The sequence below is a fragment of the Triturus cristatus genome, unplaced genomic scaffold (genome assembly GCF_964204655.1).
Source record: "Triturus cristatus unplaced genomic scaffold, aTriCri1.1 SCAFFOLD_404, whole genome shotgun sequence".
In the NCBI taxonomy this organism is placed as follows: Eukaryota; Metazoa; Chordata; class Amphibia; order Caudata; family Salamandridae; genus Triturus; species Triturus cristatus.
The window spans coordinates 271,486-296,947 of NW_028187991.1; the positions used below are offsets into that span (position 1 = coordinate 271,486).

The following is a 25,462-nucleotide window of genomic DNA, read 5'->3' on the forward strand; positions in this document are numbered from 1 at the left end:
CTTTTTGTAGTACGGCAGGCAAGAAGATGTTCCTTAAAATAGCGCATTACTGGTACTACACTTCAGAAAGGGTGGCACGCTGGAAACAGGGGGCAGACGCACCATGATTGCTCCAATGTGGCCAGATAGGTACCTTGACTCATCTACTGTGGGAATGCCCCAAGATACAGCCCTTCTGGGAATCTATATTGCCTGACATAACTAACACCTACGATACTGACCTACCACGATTTCCAAGTTACATTTTACTAGGTCTCCCGTACGCCTTAACGTACCCCTTGAACTCCTATAGGGAGAGAGCCATTACACTAGCGTTAGGGGCGGCCAAACAGGTGATACTGATTAGGCGGGGCAAGTAGGGGGTCCCCACCAGGTTGGTTTGATTACAGAAATTATCGGAGGTGTTAGGAATGGAGAAGATCACAGCCAGCATATCTCACAGTCTTCCCCGCTTCGATAGGACCTGGAAATCCACACTGGAGTTTTATCTACTGAATTTAACAAGCTTACCTGCCCTATGTACCTACGTATGCTTGGACTCACTAGAGATTCCCCCCCCCACCAAAACCCCGCAACCCCCCCCCCCCCCCCCCCGAGACCAGACGACTTCCATGCAGCAGAACCACAGGACAGATGATGAAGCCTACTAGACATGCTCGATAATACCAAGTGCTGATCCTCCCACAACCCTCTTGTGTTTCTCTTCATCTACACCTCTAGCCTCTATCCTTTCTCTCTTTCCTTTAATTCTGATGTGTTCCCACCGGCCAATAGGTTGTAGGCGGTGAATTGGTTTCTTCTTTTTGAAAACTAATAAAGAGATATAAACCATAAAGAATGAAAACTGTAAACGGACCTTTATCCCAACTGGTTAAGTTGTTTTCTTTTTGTTTGATTTTTAATTTATAATTCAAGCTATTTAAAAAATGACAGAGATAGGCACTCTTCTGAAAAAGCCATCTTTAGGTGGGAAAAGAGTGTTCCAGTATCCTCACACAGGCAGACAAATTTAAGGCTTAGAAATGTAATAAACACAAGAGAGAAATGTTGCCATACCCCAATTTCTCTGCGTATTCTGGAAACCTTGTAACACCAGGGACAATATTTGAATTTTGTGTGGTTTATTGTTGCACATTTTAAATGCTGATATGTTAGACAGACTAACAGAGCTGGCCATGTCGTAAACTTAACTAGGCATATGTCCTTCCCCCAAACATACATACTTTGTTCCCCCAACATATTTCACATATTTCCACGTTGAAAACCGAGTCTTGAGGGTGACCACTTAAACACCCATTCACGCCCCTTTTCTGATGGTTAAGGTGCACAACTCTAACAATGCAAAATGTGGAAAACAAAGTGAAAAAGGCTGCAGTTTAAAGCACACACTATTCGCCAAATTTAAAATACTATTTGCTTAGTTTCCAAAAACATGCCTTTTAAGACCAGTCTGACAAAAATACTCCAAGAAAGTAGCGGGGTTGGGAAATGTACTTCTATTAAAAATAAAATAAAAAGGTTGAGCAAAGAACCAGCTACTTAGATTTTCTTTTATTTGTATTTTTTTATTTTTTACATAATATGGTTTATGAGCTACTTCAGTTTGCAGGCAGTCAGACAAAAGAAAAGCAGAAAGGGGAGCTATTTATCGTGGGTTCTGAACAGAGCCGCCGTTTTAATTATAAGTAAATACCGTTTTTATCCAAGGCTAGTTAACGTGGCCAGTAAAAAAACACCCATCTGCTCTCGTCTATCACTGCTTCTTGCTCCCCCAGCTTCCAAAAATACATTTCCTTTAACAAATCCCCAAAATTTTCACGAGGGTATTACTTCAGAGTTAAGATATTGAAAAGAGAAAATAGGTCAAAGGCAGCACAACGACTCTACCTCAAACAAAATGCACATTGCAAAGACCTATGGAACTGATATTTTTCAGGTTATTTCTCTGCGTGCCCCCTCCTTAACACCCCCAGGTCCCACCTCCACCTGGTACCCGGATGTACTGGATGTCACACTGCACCTACCTTACTGCACATCACCACTGAGAGCTTGTTTGAGTGATTGTTAGGGGATGAATTAACAGAGTTCTGAGACAGTTCGCTCTGATCTTGTTCAATTTGGCAAGGAGCAGGAGACCAGGTGTTTTTACCCAGTGTGCCTAGCCCAGCATCACCTGGGTCCTGAAGAGGACTGTCCTCTGCCTGCTTGCTCTTCTGCGGGGAGGCGAAGGGGTTAAAATGTCCTTCTACTATTCGATGAGTTTGCGTGCTGAACTCCGTCTTGAAGGATGACAGCTGTTGCGTTACTCCAAGAAGGCCGCCAATATCCACACTTAGGATCACCCAGATGACGTCTGTGAAAATGCAAAAACAAATGTCAGTTTGGTCAACAAGTGGCACAAGTATTTTAATGAGCAGAGTGGCGATGCTACTCACATAACTACAGCCCGTACTGACAGACTGATAGCAGCAAGTGGTAAGCAAACTGTAAAACCTCAGGGGCTGCAGACCCCAGCAAAGAATATCTGCCCGGAGAAGGAAAACTAAAAAACAAGGGAAACGCATCTTTCACGATGCAAAGGTCTAAGAGAAATGATTCAAAATACATTCTTTTGTGGGGCATTCTCAGAATTCTTATTGCATTAATTTTCACCAGGACATGCCCACGAAGATTGTAAACTCAAAATCGTAGTGTCAGAAACTGCATCTTGCAGGTCCTATAATAAAGTTCAAAACCTTAGGAGAACTGACATATAGGCCTACCCGTCAACTTAACTCCTGGCACTAACTCCGCCTGCTACTTAGAAGTCAAATAAAACTCTTGCATTAATGGTCCACGTGCTTCCTGAGCCAAAGACTTCCAGGGAAAGGAATCACTGCATTCCCATTCCAACAAATTCTACAGAATATAGGTCTGACAATCAACCACTAGCCTCCTAGACTTAGAGGTTACTAAAGACTAATGTGAACTGTTACCTTCAATCTTCTTCATACCTTAAGAGTTATGATTTGAAGTAAAGCCATGAGTTTTTTTAGTTCATGTCACAGCCAAATTACTTCTTCAAAGAATCACTGCATGTCGTTGGTGCTGTGCTTCTCAGTTCGGTACCAAGTAACTTCTCATACTATCAAGCTATTTTACCTAGTTCTCCGTTTTTTAGGTCGCAGCATACCAGACAGCACAGCTGTATATTTTTCTAAAGACATCTTAGGGACTTTCGGAAAGTTGCCCTAGGAATGCATCCCGCCTGTTGATTGCCGTTGGCTTTGTGGTTTGTAACTCACATTTTCTGGTTTTTAATTTGCTTTAGACTCGCCAGGTTCAGTTCGTCCCTCCCATTGCCTAAACCATGTTTACTGTATTCTTCCATGAACTCCCTTTCTGTAAACATGCCTTTAAATCTTGCTCTTATCTTGACACATTTTCTGTGCATTCAAGACAGTGGTCAAATTTAAGGCACTGTCTTCTGAGGGCGTGTTACAAGGTGGTTCTGACACTATGGGCCGCCCGGATATTTCGCTTTTTGAGCACCTAATTGTTGAGCTTTTACTTTGGGGGAGCCTCAAAAGTTGGGACTCACCCACAGTGAACTCAGGATGTAAGAGACTGCATGGGGATTTTACTGGTGTTCCCCTGGCTTTACCAGGCCACTGCGCAGCAGCTGGAGTAAGGGACACCGGGCTGGTTACATAAAGACACATGTGTACATGTGTGTGCACACGGGTACGGGCTGCGCAGGGGAGATTCCTAGCATGCGCAGTCCAGGAGCAGATACAAAGTGAATGGTGTGGCAGGACTTATGCAGTATTGGGTGATGACATGGAATAGGCTTTATACACTGGAAAGAAACATGCCAGGGAAAGTCAGTGTGTCTTACTGTTTTTTAACTCCATTATTCCCCTATGGGAATGGTGGGCCCATGGCTAGATTAACTTCCATTAGGCCTACAGATTCCAGACACGCACTTAAGTCCAAGGTAGCTAATGTGAAAATAAGTATTCTGCAAAGTCCAAAGTCACATTTGTACTGCGTTTGGGTCATCCAGAAATGTCATATTTCTCTGAGCCAGCCATGACCAGACCCAGGCTGAGGGCTGACCTCAGCTGGGTTGAGTGATAACCTTTCTTCCACAAGCGAGGGCCTCCTCTCCATGAAGAGATGATGGGTGGGGCTACAGGCTCATCCATCACTAGGTGCCAGGCACCAGGCTGCCCCAAGGAGGGAAGGCAGCGTGGGGGGATGCGGCTTCAGACCTGTGGCCAGAGACACTGGACGACGCCATTTTGAGCAAACCCAGAGGCTGGACAAGAAGGAGGGTGTGCAGGTGCAGGGAATTGATGCGTAGCTGTTTGATAGGTCCAATGGAGACTTCCTGCCAGCCCCCTACTAAACTTTTAAAAAGTGCTTGCACAGGAGGAGAAGCTCTCTCTGGGGTGTGCTCTGCTGAGGCTGAAGGTGCTGGAGCCTGGCGCAATGGGCAGTTGGAAGGAGAGACCCCCTGACTGCCCCCAGGACCCTAACATCACCAGAAGAAGAGTCCAGGACCGGTGCGCAGGAGCAGTGGCCTCTGCGCAGGGAGAAGAGAGGCCCAGAAGGAGAGCCAGGCGAAAGGCTGGCGCAGGGAGCCAGTGAAGACCGTTCCCTGCAGAAGGCACCCTCTTGGATACCCGGAGGGGGGCGGAGAGGGCTCCCAGTGGCTGGGGGGCGCCACCAGGAGCAAAAGGATGCGAAAATGGAGGAGATCGGACCCCTGGGGGCTGAGATATGCCCCCCAGAAGTTACACGACCTTTGACCTTTGATGGGACCGACGACGAAGCACGTGGGGCTCCGCCGCCGGTCTGGAAACTGCCCCCGGGGTGAGTCAGGTCCCGGGGGCTGCCACCCAAAAAGGAAAGTCGGCGTGCGCCGTCACGCACCCCGTGAAGCTATCCCCGCGGAGTGCCAGGAGCCCACCCTGGCCCCCGCCGAAAGAAAAAGGAAGATGGGGAGCGCCGACGCGCTCCCAGTGAAGGTGGCCCTAGGCAGGGGGCCAGGAGCCCACCCTGGCCCCCACCGATGCAGAGTGAGGGGGAGCGCCGTCGCGCCCCCCTGAAGATGTTCGGGGGCCCGAGACCCCATCTCCGGGCCCCGAGTGTGGAGAAGGTGGGGGGGAAGTGCCGTCGCACTCCCCCCGAAGAACCACTCCAAAGCGGACGCTGCGTGTCTGCCCGCTGGAGCGGGCAGACGAGAAGAGTCGTGCCGGCTCCCGCGGCAGCACGCGAGGGTGCTGGCCAGGCAGGGAGCCGGCGGGGGCAGCCAGGGGTGGGCTCCCCGGGCTGCCCTCCATCACGGAGGCATGCGGGGTCCCGGGTGGGACCGGGACCCCGAACATGAAGACGGGAGGTGCGAGGGGCCCGGGTGGGACCGGGCCCCGGAAACCAGAAGGAGCGGCAGTGGGTGGGCTCCCCAAGCCACCTATCATCACCTGGGGGCCCGGGTGGAACCGGGCCCCCCACCGAAGGAGGAAGATGCGGCGAAGCCGCCAGCACCACCAGCGCGGCTCTCCCCGGCACAGCGGGAGAGCCGCTCATCTATTATGCCTAGGAAGGAGCTCAAAGCGCCCCATAATGCCTTGCAAGGCATGGGGAGAACATTGTTTTTGGCGCCTGGTGGCCCCCAGAGGAGGGGGTCACCCTCATGTGTGAAAAGAAGTGCAGGGGGGCTGCAGGAGCACCACAGCCTCCCCCAGCATAAAGGAGAACAGTCCACCCTTAAGTTTCACTGGGCATCTGAAAGAATAACCCCTCAAGAACTCAGCCAGCATTTAACACCTTCTGGGCTGGAACTTATGTTCTACAGCTGAGGGTGTACTACAAAGTGCATCATGGAGTGAAAGGCTGAGTTGGGGATGTCTGGAGAAGGGCATCCCCTGGAGGTGAAGTGCTGTAACTGCACCGAAATGCATTTACTAATGGTTATTTCTTTCAGAGGGACTGAAGTTCATGTGTTTAATGTGATGTGCTGGTGTAAGGTGATGTCATAAGCCAAGTGGGGTTATGTTGCCAGACAGTCCTGCAAGGGTGTCTGGCTGTATATGCGTAATCCTGTGATTTTATCTGTGATGCCTTTAGGGGCTGTAATTGCAATGGATTCAAATGATCAACTAAGGTGATGAGTACCGTCATTCTAAAGTATGCGTAAACATGGATTCTTGCTGCTGCGCTTAGGTGCATACATGAGACGGGTGGTAGTAAACCCCACCCCCCCTGCGGCAGGGGTGGAGATGTTATGCAATGTCACAAAGTAATTCCAACAGCTTATGTATATTTGTAAATTGGTGCATAGTATTGAGGAGTGTGTGTGTTTAATAAATGTACTCTTAATTTTTGTAAAGCAAAGTACAGACTGGACAATCAATTATTGAGTGTTATTTTTGCGCACCTGCAAATGGCGATTACTAGCCCACACCACCTCCCTTGAGTAAGCCTCAGACTGCTCTGCAACGCTACCCTCTGAGAGTCAGGCGCTACAATTGGGTGTTTGGTTCCCAGTGAAGGACAAATGTAGTCATGTTATTTGTGCAGGCCTCACAGATGCTGCCTCGTTTTCCAACAGGGCGCTTGAGTACTTTTCTTTCTCGGACTCTAAAGTGAGATGATTTATGAGACAGTCTTGCTGGATACTGGGGGTAGGAAAGAGGTTATTTCCTAGCACACGACCACATTTAAATGAACTGAATAAGTATTTCAGAATGTATTAAAATTAGGAACACAACTGGAGCAACTGTTTTGTTATTTCTGAAGTATGTTAGAAAAAAAAAATACTTAAATATGAACAAAAATCATTACACTAGGGGATGCAATTTCCACACTTTTTCCAATGTGCACTGTGTAGTTTTATTATTAGAACTTTATGTCTGTGCAGATGTACAGATATACAATCGAAAATGTGTTGTCTGTTATGGCAGTGCGCTACCATACCACGCATACTCAGCTCTAGATCACTCCGCTCTGCACCACTCCACACCACTACACTCTGAACCATTCCACGCAACAGCATTACACCACTGCACTTCCTTCCACTTCACGCTACGCCTCTCTATCCTACCCTCTACCAGTCTACTTTATGCCAATGCACTCTTTGTCACTCTATTCTACACCACTGCACTCTTCACCAGAGCACTCTACATAAATCCAGTCTAGGCCACACCAATCTAAGCAGCACAACTCCACTCTATGCCACTCGGCACCAATGCACTCTACACCATTATACTCTATGCCACTTGGCAACACCGTACTCTACGTGACTCCACACTATCCAATACACAACAATCTATGCCCCTCCACTCTACAACACTCTACTCCGCCCTGTGCCAATCCACTCTATGACACTCCACCCAACTCAACGCCACTAACTTTTAGCCATGTTGAACAGCAGCCATGCTGGTGTACACCACGGCTAAAACACATTGGCAAAGCCAATGGCTCTTGCATGTGTGAGACCTAATAGCTTTGCCAAGGCTGGTCTTTAATCTGCACCTCACGTCTATGATTTGCCTTATATGTCGAAAATCCTCATAAGATTGGAGTTACGGTTAGGCACTTTCACTTTGAGATCCATTGATACAGGGTCGTCAGTTAATGCTCATTACTCCGGCTGTGGGAGGACACCCGTAAACATTCTGCAGTCAATTGAGACAATAGGTAGACGAAAAAAACACTAGCAACCACATATTTATTATCCAATGAGACGGCCTTTAACCTCTTTCAGCTACTTGATCTGAGGTTGATAGAAATGACGCCTGTGACTGACAGGAACATTTGGCAACGATCGTTTATCTCTTGATATGACTAAGTGGACTGACTACACTAAAAAGAGACGACCTCTAGATTTATATTTGAAATATTATCGCCTCCAAATAAATAAACAAAATCTACTTAAAATCCGAAAGGGTTGAAGGTGGATGAGCCCAAATTGTTGCTTACGAGATATGGCAAAGTCCATACTTGTCTTTTCATGTGTGCGAACTAATTAATCACTGCAGAAGGTGTGATACGAGAGGTCAACTGTTTATCGGTTAATCGCAAACCTCTAGAATCCACAGAAAAAGACAATGCGGATGATGACAAAAATGGTTCTTCTCAACTGGTTTTCTTCATGAATTAACATTTGTATTGCTTCCTAAACGCTGCGACGGCCTGATCTGATGCTCGCTGGGGTATGTCTCCTTTGCTGACTTTGCGGAATAAATGCATGAGAGGAATTATAAGTGCCATCTTGTGGCCAATGCGCCACACTTCAGGCACAGAAAGCAGCATCAACAGCACAAATTAAGAATCTCGCTCACATTTAATTCTGGACCACACCAGAATCCTATCCCTTAACAAGGGGTCAAAGCTAATCCTCAGACTGAGGCTTAATTTCTGAGACCACTTTTGAGCCCTGATCAAGCTTAGGAAGCTGTCAGTTTCTCACTAGTGACACGCAGAGGCGCAACTAGAGCCAAATTTCGGGGGGGGCTGAGCAAAAATTTCGGGGGGGGGCTGAGCAAAAATTTCGGGGGGGGCTGAACTTTAAGCAATAGGCAGAGTGGAGCTGCAGGGGCGCTTAGAAGGGGTGAAACAACCGCAAGGCCTCATTAACATGCAAATGGTCTTTTAAAGACCTGTGAAGTGCCCGGGTGCGGCTGCTTTTTTGCCCGGGAAGGTGTCTCATCCCGGGCTGCCACACACGACGGGGGGGGGCTGAAGCCCTGTGAGTCCAATGGGTGTTGCGCGCCTGGTGACACGTGAACTGGAGGCAAGGTTTGAAGTTTGAGTATACGAGAGGCAACAATGGAAACAACAGAATTGAGCAAGTTTAGGATCCTGCATTTGTGGCACTCGCAAAGAAGTACTGGCAAAGTAAAAGGGCTCGTCTATACGAGAGCTTTAGGCTTTGCCAATGTCTTTTTGCTATGTTGTAAATACATGTGGCATGGAGTTGATTGGCGTTGAATGGTGGCGGGATTGGCGTTGAATGGACTGGCGGGAGTGGCGTTGAATGGAGTGGCGGGAGTGACGTTGAATGGAGTGGCGAAGAGTGAATGAATGAATTTTATTAACTGTACAATAATTAAAATCATTACAGTAAAAACTATCGACATGTAGAGAAATAAAAGAGTAAAAATAGTAAAAACTTCAGTTTGTATTGGGTAAAAGTGCCACCCCCACCTCCCCCCCCCCCCCCCGGCGCCCACTTGTACAGCCGGCACCTGGATTTGTCGTCATAATCGAGTGCCCTTGCAGTTTGTGGAGCTCCCAATGTTCCAGGTGAGGGGGTGCAAGAGCTTCAATGCTTGTTCGGGGCCCGACTGCTTTCTTCCGTTGATTTTGCAGTGCTCGTCACCAGGATTCGATTGTGTTTATTGGCAGCCTTTAGGGCGATCCTGATCTGATGCGTGAATTTATCGAGTCTTGCTAGGGTCATCGTGGTTGTAGAAAAGCACAAGGCTGACGCGTCACTGCAGGACTATATTCCGTGGGTAATACAAATCAGGCACAGGAGTCGCCGGCGTTCGTTGTTGAGGTTAGGGCAACAAAACTACAGTGGTTCTGTGGGGTACAAAAAAATGATTTCTTCACATTATCATAAACAATTTAGATAGTATCTTTCAATTTGGATACCAAAGGAACACAAACTAACTAAAATTTCAAAAGAAAATTACTTCATAACTGCCAGATACAATCAAAATATTTATTATATTTTCTAAGGCTGTCTAAGCAAACAGTTACATATAGTACAGTGAAATAAGTGCTCAGTGACTGTGGTGATGTGAATGCATTATATACAGGTGTCAGTAAAATATTTACAAATGAACAGACTGGATTTACAATTAAGAAAAAAGAAATTGAGGGAAAAGGGGCCAGAACAAATTAAATCAATGTCTCCGGTAGAAGGCACAAGTGCTCATCATTCTGAACCATGAGACCTGATGTAGCGGAGCCAGCGTGTAACGCCGACGTTTCGACCCTGATGACAGACTAATTCATTGATGTCATGGCGGGTCTTCTTCAAGGCTAAGGGGTGGGTAGACAGCCCAATTTGAGGTATGAATTATTCACGGTAATCTCTTTCAATCAAAGCTGACGGGTGCCTGATGAGAATCAGGGACCCACGTTGCCCTGTAAGTCGTGATTAAATCCTAGTAATTCTGGTTTTAGGTAACCTATTCTATTTGAGGCTGATAAGAATCAGGGACCGGAGTTGTCCTGAAGCGTGGAATTTGACAATAGTAGCTGAATTGCTCGTTTTCAGCCACGGGAATACAATAAATAATCCCCTTCGGTAGGCGTTCTATTTCTAATGGAACGTCCTCCGCAAGCGGCAGTCTTCGGGCAGCAGCAAAGGAGGTGCAACCAAGATTCCCTCGTGTAAGAGCACAGTCTACAATTTGTGATTTCCCCCCTGTGGGCCCATGCAGGGTTAAAATCAGCAGTTCTTAGTGCGCTTAGTCTCAAAAAGGATTTTATTTCGGGCTTGCGGTGCGAGAGCCTCGCTTAGGTAAGGTTGTGCTTTGCATACCATATAGGAATCGTTCAGCGCGTCTAAGTGGAAGCTTGAGGGGAGAGATTTGAGATCAAGATTTGCGCACTTGTCTGTTTATAGCTTTTTTCCAGGCATTCAGTGGAATTTCCAGCAACGGTATACTCTCTTCTTCGATCTTCAGTATGTTGGTCGCTTTGCTAAGGCTGGTGTGCCAGGCCGAGCGTGGCCCCTCGAAGATAGATCTCAAATGATGTTTTAGACAATCGGCTGGAGACCTTAGAATTCTTAGACAGAGCTTAATGATCTCCGTCTGGCACGTCAGATCTGGCCTCGCCAAGCCTAGCTCCAGTCTTAACCTTGATTTTCTCGCTGACCTCGGGATGTGGAGCACTGATTTATATCCTTTGGCTTGGGCTGAGTTGAGGAGGGCGTCCTGTGACCCGGGAAAGGCCAAGTGGCCATAACTAATAGCTGGGAGCAATTTCGCTTTTAAGATGGCTAATATTGGACCGGCAGAAGGGCTTAACAGGTGTTGGTTCAGTTGCTTTAGTAGGTGTATGACCTTATTGGCTTGGAGGACTGCTGTTACAGGTGAACGTTCGCCTTGGCCCGTTCCGTGAGCCAAACCCCTAGATAGTTATACAAGGCCACTGTGTTAATTTGCAGGTTTCCCATTAGCAACTGTGCTTTCTTTTTCAGCCGGTAGCTCCCAAAGATGCCGACCTTGGTCTTCCCCTGGTTAACTGTCAGGTTTTTCTCGTTGTTGAAGGTGGGGGGAGCAACAGAGGAGTGCGTGGGGCAAGCAATAGGGAGTGGGCAGGAGTACGAGACAGAATGAAAGCTATATGTACAAAAAGCATCTAAACTTTAACAACAGCAAGTAAAAAGAGAGCAAAGGTGTACTGGCTTAATGGTTGAGAATGTCAGCATAGGTGTTACCATGAATGAATTAACAAACATTGCTTAATTTGTAAGCAAAAAAAAAGGTACAGGGTCCAAATGTGATTTTTACTCACTCTTTCAGATTTTTTCATCCTTGCGATCAATCTTTGTCACTGTTTTCCTATCTATCTGTTCCTCTTCTTTTTCCTTTTTCTGTCTTTGTCTTTTCTGTCTTTGTCTCTCTCTTGCTCTGTATCAAAATGCCAACCACCTGAAACCACCGGCACAAATTAAGCACTGCTAGCAAGATATCTTGTAGTGGGTGCCTAGCCTATGCAACGTGACTTAATCATATCTCCCAAACAACCTAATGGACTGACTTTAAAGACCCCAAAATAAGGTCACCAAGATGTGCCGGATTTTACAATAGTGTAACCATGCTAAACCAGCTCTGAAGACACCCAGTGGCTGTTAGGATCACATGCAAGATGCTTTGCATTATCCATAAGGCCAGCTAGAGTAATCGCCTCGAATGATGGCTATACATTACATTCCTAAAGAAAATCTTGCGTCAGAATCACTGCCACCGACCCCTCAAGGCCCCTTCATCCGGCAGAAACATGGCAGTAGTCTTTTGGGGTGTTAGATCTGAGCTCAGGAACACTCAGGGTCCCCAACACAGAGCTGGGGCAAATTACCTCTGATTTAGGAAAACTCCTTACAACAGACCCTTTCAATAAATAATCCATCTGCAGCCTTCTCTCCTAGTAGAATTGAAGAATGTAGGAAAGTGTTCACCTCTTCACGCTTGACTCTATCCGCTCAGCTTACCCTGTGCACTGGTTTGTTTTTTTGTTTTTTTCTGCTGTAAACTTCAGCACGCATCACAAGATGACGACGAGCACTTCGCAAAACACCCGAATACATATAGATGGATTTGAGAAACATTCTGGCATCAAAGGATGGTAGGGCTGCTGAAAAGGCAGTGACTCTCTCTGCTCGAGCCCCACCACACTTTCAGACGAATTAGCTGGCAGGAAATCTCCTTTTACATAACAAGTCCAGTCTGTGAGAAGTTGGCCTGATATGTAGTGCTCACTATTCTAGTGATCACTGTGTATCATTCCAAACGACCCTTATTGATGATTGGTTGTAAGTCAACCTTGTAGACCAGCTATCCTAGTAGCGTGGACAGGATCAGTCTTCAGGCTAAACTCTAGAGGGCGTGTTAAGCCAGCTGTTTACCATCACATATACCCCTTTAATACCTAGGAGTAGGACACCACACAAGTTATTATGAAAATAAAGGATATTTATTTATAACAAGACTACCCTGGCTCTTTATGAGTCAGGGAGCTAAGCACCATACAAAACTCTTGGGAAAATACTTCTAGTCGCACAATTTACAAAAATGCCCGAAGGGCACGAAACCATTTACACTGCAAGTGGAATGGGAGAGGTTAGAGAGTCTAAAGTTACTGATTCCGGAGGCATCCGATCAGTTGGACTAAACGGAAAAGGAGCTGGACACTTGTAGAGTGAACCTACGATGGAGCACCGAAATGCTCGAGTTACCTAGCCCAGAGGCTGCGGCTGCGTGGGGTTCAGCAAGATGTCGGGAGTCCTCGTTGTAGTCTCGGGAGCCTGAAAGAAGAAGTTGCTGGCAGGCGACCAGTGTCGATGTTCAGCGAGATCCAAGCCTGGATCGGTAATGAAGGAAACCTGAAAGCAGAGGGGACTCAGTTCTCCACCGCTAGCCAGCGATCGTGTGGGCACCAGGAAGGTACCGACTGAAGTCACCTCGACCAGGTGAGTGGGTGACGTCAGACTCGGCTGTTCCTCGGACCAGGAGGCGCGGCGGCGACCAGGATGGAGGGCGAGCTGTCCCACGAAGGTGTCTGCTGTCGATGATGCTGGGCCCAGGAGTGGGGCAGCAGGTCTTGGCAGAGGCAAGCCCACGCGGGGGAGTCAAGATGGCGTCTGGAGTGGACCAGGAGGGTCCGAGGTACTCCTCTGTTGAAGGGGAGCAAGGGCCAGTCTGGAGCAACCAGACCAGTGATGAAAAACTGTCGTGGTGCATCGTGAAGAGGGCCACTAGCCGACGGCGAGTGGCCGGACAACGCGGTGAGCAGCAAGGAGCAGAAGGGCCCCCACGCAGATCTCGGGGATGCTGGGGAGGCAGGCTTTGGTGCTGGAGCTACTCAGGGTTAGGGCTTCTCAAACCCTAGGTGCACTCACTCGAGGGTCCCTCGGTGGTTGTGCTAGATAAGCGTCGTGCAGGTTCTGAAGATGGCCGGTCCCGCAGGTCTCGTCACACCTACGAATCTCAGCTGGGCTGACGATGTAGGTAGAGGTCAGAGATGGCGGGGAAGCCGGGTCTCGTCGTGCTGGGCAGTCTTAATCCGTAGGAGAGACGTACAGCAAACCGCAAGCGCTTAGGTGGTGCCTGCTGGTGCAGGGTGGCTACTCCTTAGCCACAAGGGAGAGTCTTCAGAAAAAGTCAAGAGTTCCTTTCGTGGAAAGTAGTTCAAGATTCAGAATTATCCAATTTGGGAAGGGGACTCGCTCCTACCTTTATACTAGGAAAAGGGGCCGGCCCGTGACTAGGTCCTATCTATGGGTGGGACCAGGAGGGGGGTGGTTACACCCCTATCCTTTGTCCGGCTTCGCCCCAGCTCAGGGGCTGGGGTGCCCCCGAAACTGGTTTGAGCCGGGCTATGCACAGTGAGCACCGGGGTGCCACTTGCAATCACCTTCCTTTCAGCCCTGCCTACCTGGGATACACAAACCCTGTCTGGGATGGTGCTAACACCGCCCTCGACAGGAAACCCTTTGTCCAAGCTCCCCTCGCTGGAAGGTCTCCCAGCAGCAGGAGGTCAGACTTGTGTCTGGTGGCAGCATCCATTTTGTGATGCTGAGGCTTGAGTCAACTTTAACCGGGGTTCAAGGTTACTTCCATGTCGTGTCCCTCTAGAAGGGTGGAATGCTAACCCCGTCGCCAGAATTGGCGAGGGGTTCGTATTCCAATTCGTATGACACCTTACTCGACATGTGTGGGTAATGCGATGCCATAGTTAGCAAATAACCACGAGGATTATAATGCATTTTAAGGTAGGTGGCACGCGTCACCATGGAACAGCTATTAGGACTTGGTTCCGCAAGCCGTCGACGGGCTCAGCTCACGCCAGAGCACCATCTGACATGATTCCCAGCACTCTGCCTTCAGGATTTATAAGGCCTGCCATAGGAGTGACTGATAGGAATCCATGCGTCCATTTTAGGGTTAGGTATAGGAATACTACACCTACAGCAACGGGTGATTACACCACCTTGCCCCAGCTGTCGTGCAGCCAGTTGTGTCAGATTTGGGGTGGCCATCCAGGGGTGGCATAATACATGCTGCAGCCCCTGGTAGGCCCTGGGTACGCCGATGCCCTGGATACCTGTGGTATGCTGATACAGGGACTGATAAGGCGGCCCAGTTCCAATTAGTGGATGCACCTAATGTACATGTGTGTTAATCTGGAGAGAGAACAGCTAGGCTGTGGGTCTGATTGGCAGTCCCACAGCCAGGGAAAGTCGTAAACCAATGAAGCAAAAGCAAAAAATCTGGGTGATCATAGGATTGCAGACCCTACTCTCCTACATGACCCCCCCCCCCCCAAACTTTGGGACAATAAGCTAACCTTGACCAGGTGAGTCTTCTTGCTCTAAGTGTAAATACCTGGAGAGCCCATCTGCATTGCCATGATCAGTGCCAGGTCTATGCTCCACTGTGAAGTCCATCCCCTGTAGGGAAATGGACCACCTAAGTAGTTTGGGGTTTTCACCCTTCATTTGATTTAGCCACAAAAGGGGCTTATGGTCGGTCTGAATCTTGAAGTGAGTGTCAAACAAGTATGGCCTCAACTTCTTCAGGGCCCAAACCACAGCAAAGGCCTCCCTCTCAATAGCTGACCAATTCTTCTCTCTGGGGGTCAGCCTCCTGCTAATAAAAGCTATGGGCTGGTCATGACCATCAAAATTCAGCTGAGATAGAACAGCTCCCACACCCAACTCCGAAGTGTCTGTTTGGACAATGAATGTTTTGGAGTAGTCTGGACTCTTTAGGATAGGTGCTGTGCACATGGCCTGCTTTAGGTCATCGAATGCCTTTTGACAGCTTGCTGCCACTGAACTTGTTTTGGCATCTTTTTACTTGTCAGATCGTTTAGCGGGGTCACAATGGATCCATAATTTCTGACAAATTTCCGGTAATAACCAGTCAGGCCCAAGAAAGCTCGAACCTGAGTCTGGGTGGTTGGCGGAGCCCAGTCCTGGATGGCCTGTATCTTGCTCTCCAATGGCTGAACCTGGCCTCCACCTACCAGGTGGCCCAGGTATACAACCTGTGTCTGCCCTATCTGGCACTTAGTGGCCTTGATAGTGAGGCCTGCCTTTTGCAGAGCCTCTAACACTTTCCTCAGGTGGACCAGGTGATCCTCCCAGGTGGAGCTAAAGACAGCGATATCGTCCAGATACGCCGCACAGAAGTCGCCCAACCCAGTGAGAACTTGATTCACCAGCCTTTGGAAGGTGGCAGGTGCATTTTTCAAACCAAAGGGCATTACCACGAACTGATAATGCCCACCCGGGGTAGAAAATGCGGTTTTGGGCTTGGCCTCCTCAGCTAACCTGATTTGCCAATACCCAGCTGTCAGGTCAAATGTACTTAAGTAGTTGGCCGAAGCCAACCGGTCTATAAGTTCATCTGCTCTTGGTATTGGGTGGGCGTCAGTCTTAGTGACTGCATTGAGGCCTCTGTAGTCTACGCAAAACCTCATTTCTTTCTTACCGCCCTGGGTGTGAGGTTTTGGCACGAGAACTACTGGACTAGCCCAGGGGCTGTCCGAGGGCTCAATGACTCCCAGCTCCAACATTTTCTGCACCTCTGTCTTGATGCAGTCTCTGACATGATCAGGCTGTCGATAGATTTTACTCTTTACGGGCAGACTGTCCCCAGTGTCGACCTCATGGGCACACCAATTGGTCTGACTGGGTGTCAGAGAGAACATATGTCGGAAGGATTGAAGAACCTGTTTACAATACTTTTGTTGATGTCCAGAGAGGCTGCCACAAAAGACAACACCATCTACTGACCCATCGTCAGGGTTCTGAGAGAGCAGGTCCGGGAGAGGGTCACTCTCCTCCTCTTGTCCCTCATCTGTGGCCATGAGCAAGCCCATGCCCTCCCTGTCGACATATGCTTTGAGCCTGTTTACATGGAGCACCCTGTGGGGGCTCCGGGGAGTTCCCTGGTCTACCAAGTAGGTGACCTCTCCCTTTTGCTCAATGATCATGTGGGGCCCAGCCCATTTGTCTTTGAGTGCTGCTGGGGCCACTGGCTCCAGCACCCACACCTTCTGTCCAGGCTGATACACAGTCAGGACAGCCTTTTGGTCGTGCCAAGCTTTTTGTAATCCTTGGCTCGCCTCAAGGTTTTTAGATGCCTTTTCCATGTACTCAGCCATCCGCGAGCGGAGACCGAGCACATAGTCCACAATGTTTGATGCCGGCTTTTTGAGAGGTCTCTCCCATCCTTCCTTTACCAAACAAAGGGGTCCCCTTACAGGATGTCCGAACAGAAGCTCAAAAGGGCTGTAGCCAACCCCCTTCTGCGGGACCTCTCTGTAGGCGAACAAGAGGCAGGGTATCAGGACATCCCATCTCAGCCGAAGCTTTTCAGGTAGCCCATGAATCATCCCTTTCAGGGTCCTGTTGAATCTCTCAACAAGCCCATTGCATTGTGGGTGATAGGGTGTGGTGAACTTGTAGTTGACACCACACTCCTTCCACATGGCAGTCAGATATCCCGACATGAAGTTTGCACCTCTGTCAGAGACAACCTCCTTAGGGAAGCCCACTCTGGAGAACACTCCAACTAGGGCTTGTGCCACAACAGGTGCTGTAGTGGTCCTAAGGGGAATAGCTTCAGGATACCTGGTGGCGTGGTCCACCACCACCAGTATAAACTTGTGCCCTGATGCTGTCTGGGGTTCCATTGGTCCGACAATGTCGATCCCCACTCGTTCAAAGGGTACCCCCGCCACCGGCAGTGGTATGAGGGGGGCCTTTGTCGTGCCACCTGACTTACCACTGGCTTGGCAAGTGACACAGGAGCGACAAAACTCCTTCATATCTTCGGACATGTGGGGCCAGTGAAAGTGTGGAACAATTCTGTCCCAAGTCTTATTCTGGCCTAAGTGACCTGCAAGGGGAATCTCGTGGGCCAAGGTAAGAAGGAAATCTCTCAGAGACAAGGGGACGACCAGCCTCCTGGTCGCGCCAGGCTTGGGGTCTCTTGCCTCGGAGTACAGGAGTCCATCGTCCCAGTACACTTTGTGGGTACCTGTGGCGTTCCCTGCACCCTCAGCAGCAGCTTGCTGTCTGAGGGGTTCAAGTGAGGGGCAGTCTAACTGTGCCTTCCCCAGGTCTTCCCTAGAGGGTCCCCCTGAGCCCAGAAACTCAACCTGACCAGGTTCAAGCTCTTTTGGCTCAGTTTCCCTCAGTTCTTTAAGGTCAGCCTCCTCAGAGACTTGATCCACGACCTGGGGCAAGGGGGAAGGCGAGGCCTTACCCTTACTGCTCCTTTTCTTGGATGGTGTCTGGTCCGTTTTTCCAGGATCCAGCACCTGTTCAGCGGGGCATCTTTTGGCCTGTGACCTGGTCACAGCAAGGACATGTGCTGGCAAGCCTAACATTTCCATGTGAGTCCTCTGCTCCACTTCTGACCATTGTGACGTTTCCAAATCATTGCCCAACAGACATTCTACGGGGAGGTCTGAACTAACCACAACTTTCTTTGGGCCACTTACCCCTCCCCAGGAGAAATCAACAACTGCCATACTGTGATTGGTAGTGACATTGCTGGCATTGGTCACTAGGTAATCGGTACCTAGCATGATCTGTCCAGGGTCCACAAAGTTAGGTGTCACCATTGTGACACTGGCACAAGTGTCCCTGTAGGCCTGAGCCACTTTTCCATTGATCAAAGGCGTCTGCCTGTATTTGCCCAAAGTATTGGGACTGGCATCAGGGGACATATCCATATCCCCTGTACAGACAAGGACGGCCTGAGTGAGCGTGCCAACTAAGTCGTCACACCCCTCAGTTCCCAAGGTTAACCCAACTAATGCCTTGGGAGGCGCACTTCCACTGCTGACTGTACTAGGGGGTGCAGGTGCCTTAGGGGCTGCAGTGGCAGGAGTTTGCCCTCCTTTCTTGGTGCACTCACTAAACCAGTGAGTCTTACTTTTACAGTATTGGCACCACCTTTTTGACTGGCCTTCTTGAGTCTTCTTCTTCTGTGAAGCCTGACCCCCACCCTCTTTGGTTTGTTGGGGACCTGTCGAAGACTTCTGGTCATTTTGTTCGTTCTTGTTACTACCCTTTTGGTCTGCTTTCTTCTGACCACCCTGGTTCTGAGTCTGGTTCTGCTTGACCCTTGTTCTGACCCATCTGTCTGCCTTCTTTCCCAATTCTTGGGGAGAGGTCAGCTCGGAGTCGACAAGGTGCTGATGCAACAATTGGTTCTGACAGTTGTTTAAAATCTGTTCTCTCATGATAAGATTGTACAATCCTGTGTAATCAGTAACCTTGCTACCCAGCAACCAGCCTTCCAAAGCCTTAGTGGCACAATCGACAAAGTCAGTCCAATCCTGAGATTGAATTTTCTGGGTGTCTCTGAACAGCAACCTGTACTGCTCAGTGGTTAAGCCGAACCCATCAATCAGTGTATTTTTCAGGACTTGGTAGTTGTTAGCATCCTCAGCTCTCGTAGTGAGGAGCTTGTCCCGTCCTTTACCTTCAAAGGAGAGCCACAGTATAGCTGCCCACTGACTTGGGGGGACGCACTGGACAGTGCAGGCCCTCTCCAAAGCAGTTATCCACTTGTGGATGTCGTCCCCTTGTTTAAAGGGGGGCACTATTTTACTCAGGTGTCTAGTGTCTATACCCCTGTCTTTCTCTCTAATGAGAATGCTGCCACCAGTGGGGTCTAACCCACTCAATTTCTGCTCTCGGGCCAAGGCAAGTCTTTCTTTGGCGAGGGCAAGTTCTTCCAGCTCGATCCTCAGATTGACTTCCCTCATCTTCGCTTCGTGCTCCCTTCTCTGAGGGGACGTCATTCCTCTCTGAGAAGATGCCTGAGAGACATGTGTTCGAACAGATCTGTTAGAGCCTCTCGAGAGAGACCTAGCTCGTCCGTTCCCAAGGTTAAGCCTGCTTGAGCGTGGGCCCGGGGCTCCCCCAGTTCCATTCTCATGCCTGCTTAAGTTGGTCCTCGTGAGCCTGCCGACTACTACTGGACCTTTGTCTGCCTCGTCTCCTGATAATTCCTCCTCTTCCTCCTCTGTATGGAGGCCGAGGTCTGGGTCACCAAGGGTTCCCTCTAAGGGGGGCATGCTCCCATCTGGGTTAGAGGGGCCTACGTTAAGAGCCCTTCTAGCATCATAAGTCTCTAAGAGACCTATCAGGAATGGGACGGTAGGGTTAGAACCCTGTTTTAACTTCCTGGAGGCACACAGTTGTCTCATCTCCGTGAAGCTAAGAACTGCATATCGTGACATGACCTGTGGAGGGTCAATGACCACTAAGGGAGTCTCTGCAGACTCTCCGCGGACCGACATGCTTTCTAGTGAGGTGTAAGTGATGCACCTACCTACACTATGTGTTTCCCTACTGATCCCTTGCTAAGAGTTATAGTCAGGGTGTGCTAGTCCCTGTTTCACTATAACAGCTGGTTCAGTAGAACTCCGAGTATTCTAAGTTAAGTTATATGTACCTGGGTACTTATGTGATCTTTCAACTTGATATTCTTAGGATACGTGTGTGGTAAAACAACAGCAAGCTCAAATCCCAACCGCTGCCACCAATGTGAGAAGTTGGCCTGATATGTAGTGCCCACTATTCTAGTGATCACTGTGTATCATTACAAACGACCCTTATTGATGATTGGTTGTAAGTCAACCTTGTAGACCAGCTATCCTAGTAGCGTGGACAAGAGCAGTCTTCAGGCTAAACTCTAGAGGGCGTGTTAAGCCAGCCGTTTACCATCACATATACCCCTTGAACACCAAGTGAATGGACACCACACAAGTTGTTATGAAAATAAAGGATATTTATTTATAACAAGACTACCCTGGCTCTTTATGAGTCAGGGAGCTAAGCACCATACAAAACTCTTGGGAAAATACTTCTAGTCGCACAATTTACACAAATGCCCGAAGGGCACAAAACCATTTACACTGCAAGTGGAATGGGAGAGGTTAGAGAGTCTAAAGTTACTGATTTCGGAGGAATCCGATCAGTTGGACTAAACGGAAAAGGAGCTGGACACTTGTAGAGTGAACCTACGATGGAGCACCGAAATGCTCGAATTACCTAGCCCAGAGGCTGCGGCTGCGTGGGGTTCAGCAAGATGTCGGGAGTCCTCGTTGTAGTCTCGGGAGCCTGAAAGAAGAAGTTGCTGGCAGGCGACCAGTGTCGATGTTCAGCGAGATCCAAGCCTGGATCGGTGATGAAGGAAACCTGAAAGCAGAGGGGACTCAGTTCTCAACCGCTAGCCAGCGATCGTGTGGGCACCAGGAAGGTACCGACTGAAGTCACCTCGACCAGGTGAGTGTGTGACGTCGGACTCGGCTGTTCCTCGGACCAGGAGGCGCGGCAGCGACCAGGATGGAGGGCGAGCTGTCCCACGAAGGTGTCTGCTGTCGATGATGCTGGGCCCAGGAGTGGGGCAGCAGGTCTTGGCAGAGGCAAGCCCACGCGGGGGAGTCAAGATGGCGTCTGGAGTGGACCAGGAGGGTCCGAGGTACTCCTCTGTTGAAGGGGAGCAAGGGCCAGTCTGGAGCAACCAGACCAGTGATGAAAAACTATCGTGGTGCGTCGTGAAGAGGGCCACTAGCCGACGGCGAGTGGCCGGACAACGCGGTGAGAAGCAAGGAGCAGAAGGGCCCCCACGCAGATCTCGGGGATGCTGGGGAGGCAGGCTTCGGTGCTGGAGCTACTCAGGGTTAGGGCTTCTCAAACCCTAGGTGCACTCACTCGAGGGTCCCTCGGTGGTTGTGCTAGATAAGCGTTGTGCAGGTTCTGAAGATGGCCGGTCCCGCAGGTCTCGTCACACCTACGAATCTCAGCTGGGCTGACGATGTAGGTAGAGGCCAGAGATGGCGGGGAATCCGGGTCTCGTCGAGCTGGGCAGTCTTGATCCGTAGGAGAGACGTACAGCAAACCGCAAGCGCTTAGGTGGTGCCTGCTGGTGCAGGGTGGCTACTCCTTAGCCACAAGGGAGAGTCTTCAGAAAAAGTCAAGAGTTCCTTTCGTGGAAAGTAGTTCAAGATTCAGAATTATCCAATTTGGGAAGGGGACTCGCTCCTACCTTTATACTAGGAAAAGGGGCCGGCCCGTGACTAGGTCCTACCTATGGGTGGGACCAGGATGGGGGTGGTTACACCCCTATCCTTTGTCCGGCTTCGCCCCAGCTCAGGGGCTGGGGTGCCCCCGAAACTGGTTTGAGCCGGGCTATGCACAGTGAGCACCGGGGTGCCACTTGCAATCACCTTCCTTTCAGCCCTGCCTAACTGGGATACACAAACCCTGTCTGGGATGGTGCTAACACCGCCCTCGACAGGAAACCCTTTGTCCAAGCTCCCCTCGCTGGAAGGTCTCCCAGCAGCAGGAGGTCAGACTTGTGTCTGGTGGCAGCATCCATTTTGTGATGCTGAGGCTTGAGTCAACTTTAACCGGGGTTCAAGGTTACTTCCATGTCGTGTCCCTCTAGAAGGGTGGAATGCTAACCCCGTCGCCAGAATTGGCGAGGGGTTCGTATTCCAATTCGTATGACACCTTACTCGACATGTGTGGGTGATGCGATGCCATAGTTAGCAAATAACCGCGAGGATTATAATGCATTTTAAGGTAGGTGGCACGCGTCACCATGGAACAGCTATTAGGACTTGGTTCCGCAAGCCGTCGACGGGCTCAGCTCGCGCCAGAGCACCATCTCACATGATTCCCAGCACTCTGCCTTCAGGATTGATAAGGCCTGCCATAGGAGTGACTGATAGGAATCCATGCGTCCATTTTAGGGTTAGGTATAGGAATACTACACCTACAGCAATGGGTGATTACACCACCTTGCCCCAGCTGTCGTGCAGCCAGTTGTGTCAGATTTGGGGTGGCCATCCAGGGGTGGCATAATACATGCTGCAGCCCCTGGTAGACCCTGGGTACGCCGATGCCCTGGATACCTGTGGTATGCTGATACAGGGACTGATAAGGCGGCCCAGTTCCAATTAGTGGATGCACCTAATGTACATGTGTGTTAATCTGGAGAGAGAACAGCTAGGCTGTGGGTCTGATTGGCAGGCCCACAGCCAGGGAAAGTCGTAAACCAATGAAGCAAAAGCAAAAAATCTGGGTGATCATAGGATTGCAGACCCTACTCTCCTACACAGTCCACTTATGCAAGTTCACCTTGAAAAGAGAGGATCCGAGTCCAAGCAAAACATCAAACTTTCCAAAGCGGCTGGAGAGCACAGCTGTGTTTGGACATTTGAGTGCTTCCTACTCAATGCTCACAGTGACGCCAGAAAAGAAGGTACAGGGGGCCGGCAGTGGCCCACACATGACCCTCAAGGTCATTGTGATGGGACAAGGTTAACTGGGGTGATGAGGGTCTGCGCCTATTTGAGCTCCCTGAGGAGTCTTTTTTGCAGTGTACATACAGTAAACTACCTTTTGTCAACATAAACACTCTACTATGGGTGGGTGGAAGATTTGGCATCATTTTGACGACTTCGTGTTACTTTTATAACGCTGAGTTCCTGCAAAATTCCGCTAATTGCCGCGTGTTGGAATTTTTTGTCGCAAGCAGCTCCAGAGAGGTAAGTTGGAGAGTGAGATTTGGTGTCCCCTAGCGTGATTTCCGGACGCTAGGAGGACATCTGATGAGAATTTGCTAATAAGGGTGGTTGCGACAATTCGCGGTCAAAAATCTGCCGTTCGAGTAGAAAATCTACTTGAGCGGTATCAAAATTAACTTGAGTATTCGCACCCTCTGGGGCACCGCATGGTGCATTTTTCAACAGAAAGTGCTACCAGCGCTAAATCACAGCGCGATGTGCCTATTTCCGCCAGTTGCCAGAACTCTGTGGCATCGCGCTGAGTTTTTATGTAACTCTGTAGAATTCTGCGGAGTCAAATTCCACAAGTGCCGCCCACCACTACACTATACCTCGCGTAGTGTTAAGGCCGCACTCGTGAGATGCACTCCCAGGAAGTAAGCAGACTCAGGAACTGAAATGTTAAAACACACTGACCAGCAGTTTAATGCGACGCGTTTTAGGCTTACGCCCTTCTTCAAAGCCAACTGCTCTCCAGGACAGCCAAACAATACTGCCAGCATTTTCCCTCCATTTATTCAAGTCACGCCCCAAGTGGGCTGACAAATCACATTGCCCGCAAAGCATGATGGGGCTGGTAGTTCCTTACCCATGTGGGTCTGTTTGTAGCCATCAATGTTTTTCAAAGTTCAGACCCACATGGGTAAGGAACTACCAACCCACATCATGCTTTGCGGGCAATGTGATATATATATATATCCAAAGCTGGATAAGTTGGATTTTATTTCATCACAACACCACTCAACCAACGCGTTTCATCCCTCACACGGCTTTCATCACGGTTAGTGAGTCCTTCTTTCATTACGCTTTAGATTCCCATCTCTGCCATAATGGGGCATTATGGGATTCGTACTGCGTGCATTTTGAATAACTTTATACATATATACAAAAGGAAAATTGCACGTATGTCAGGATATTTACATTTCAATGGTTGTATTTACATTTCTTTTCAAACGTTTTACTATTTTTAGCGATGTTTTTCACATGCATTTCATTTTTATCAATCTAGGTATAGTAGCCCTTTAATTACAATTCATTCAATCGTTAAGTTTGCATTGTTTTTGGAACGCATTGCATTTTTTAGTCATGTCTTTCTTACATTCAATTTATCGGTAATTCATTGGTATAGTACCCTTTTCAATTCAAAACATTCAGTTACGTGATTTTTGCGCATGTTAACTATGTCCACAATTTCTAATGCTCGTGACAATTGTTCCAGTAATTTTCAATTGCTGGGGTACAGTACCCATACTTGAAAAAGTGTGTACAGTGGCAACATGTTCAATTATTTCTAACACAGTTCCGAATTCATTAGACGGTTTACTCTAGGTGCACAAAACGTTCCTCATAGTTATTTATCCCACTGGGAGACCTCGCTCTCAGCCTGATAATGTACCTTGATTCCATTTGTCATGGTTTTTAGGTCTCGGCCTGACGTCAGCAGCGCATGCGCTGTCTCGTCATACGAGACTTCTTGGAATCGATACGATTCCAGAAGCCTCATCCAAGCGCTATCTTCATCTTTCATTCGTGTGCGTCGTTTGGCGTCACAAATTATGCCAAAGGTAGTGCAATGATTGCACAGAAGGCATGCCAATTATTCCCTGTTGCCACCCTGTCTCCTTTTAGGCACACCCACCAGGATTGGATCGTTTACGGGCGGATTTACTCTCTTTCCTTTGAAGGACTCGAAGCACTATTTTTTCTCATTTGCAGCGCCGTCCACACGCTTGTAATGGCCACTGACAGCCTCTCCTTCTTCAGCCCCCCACCCTCGCAAAATGTGGAATTCTGCTGCATCATCAATGCACCTTATCTCTCTTGTGTTTAGCTTTTTAAAGCAATCTATTCATGCATTCATTTGTGCATTATGATGAGCTGACGAGTTTATTTCGTGTGAATTGGGGTTGGACTACAGAGGTATGTTTGAATGGTCCTAGTTAAGGATACAATGTATATTTGTAATACATGTTCTAGTTTGCAGACATGAACCCAGTGGTCTTAGGGGTAGTTAGCCAGGCCTTGGAAAAAACGTGGGCTCTCGTCACACAGGGAGTGCAGCGTCATCTTAGATCTTGCACGGCAAGGATGCAATGAGCCCCAGTGGGACACTCTATCGCTTAAAGGTGAT

At 48.9% G+C, this 25,462-nt stretch overlaps 1 protein-coding gene across 1 annotated transcript; it reads right to left on the reverse strand.

Annotated features, from left to right (window-relative positions):
- Window positions 1–723: 723 nt before the first annotated feature.
- On the reverse strand, window positions 724–2,353 carry LOC146770437 (protein ILRUN-like; the record flags this gene model as incomplete). Its single annotated transcript, XM_085640453.1, has 2 exons — window positions 724–810; window positions 2,025–2,353. Coding segments are annotated over 2 exons (416 nt in total), but the record flags the coding sequence as incomplete, so codon positions are not given.
- Between the last annotated feature and the right edge of the window lie 23,109 nt (window positions 2,354–25,462).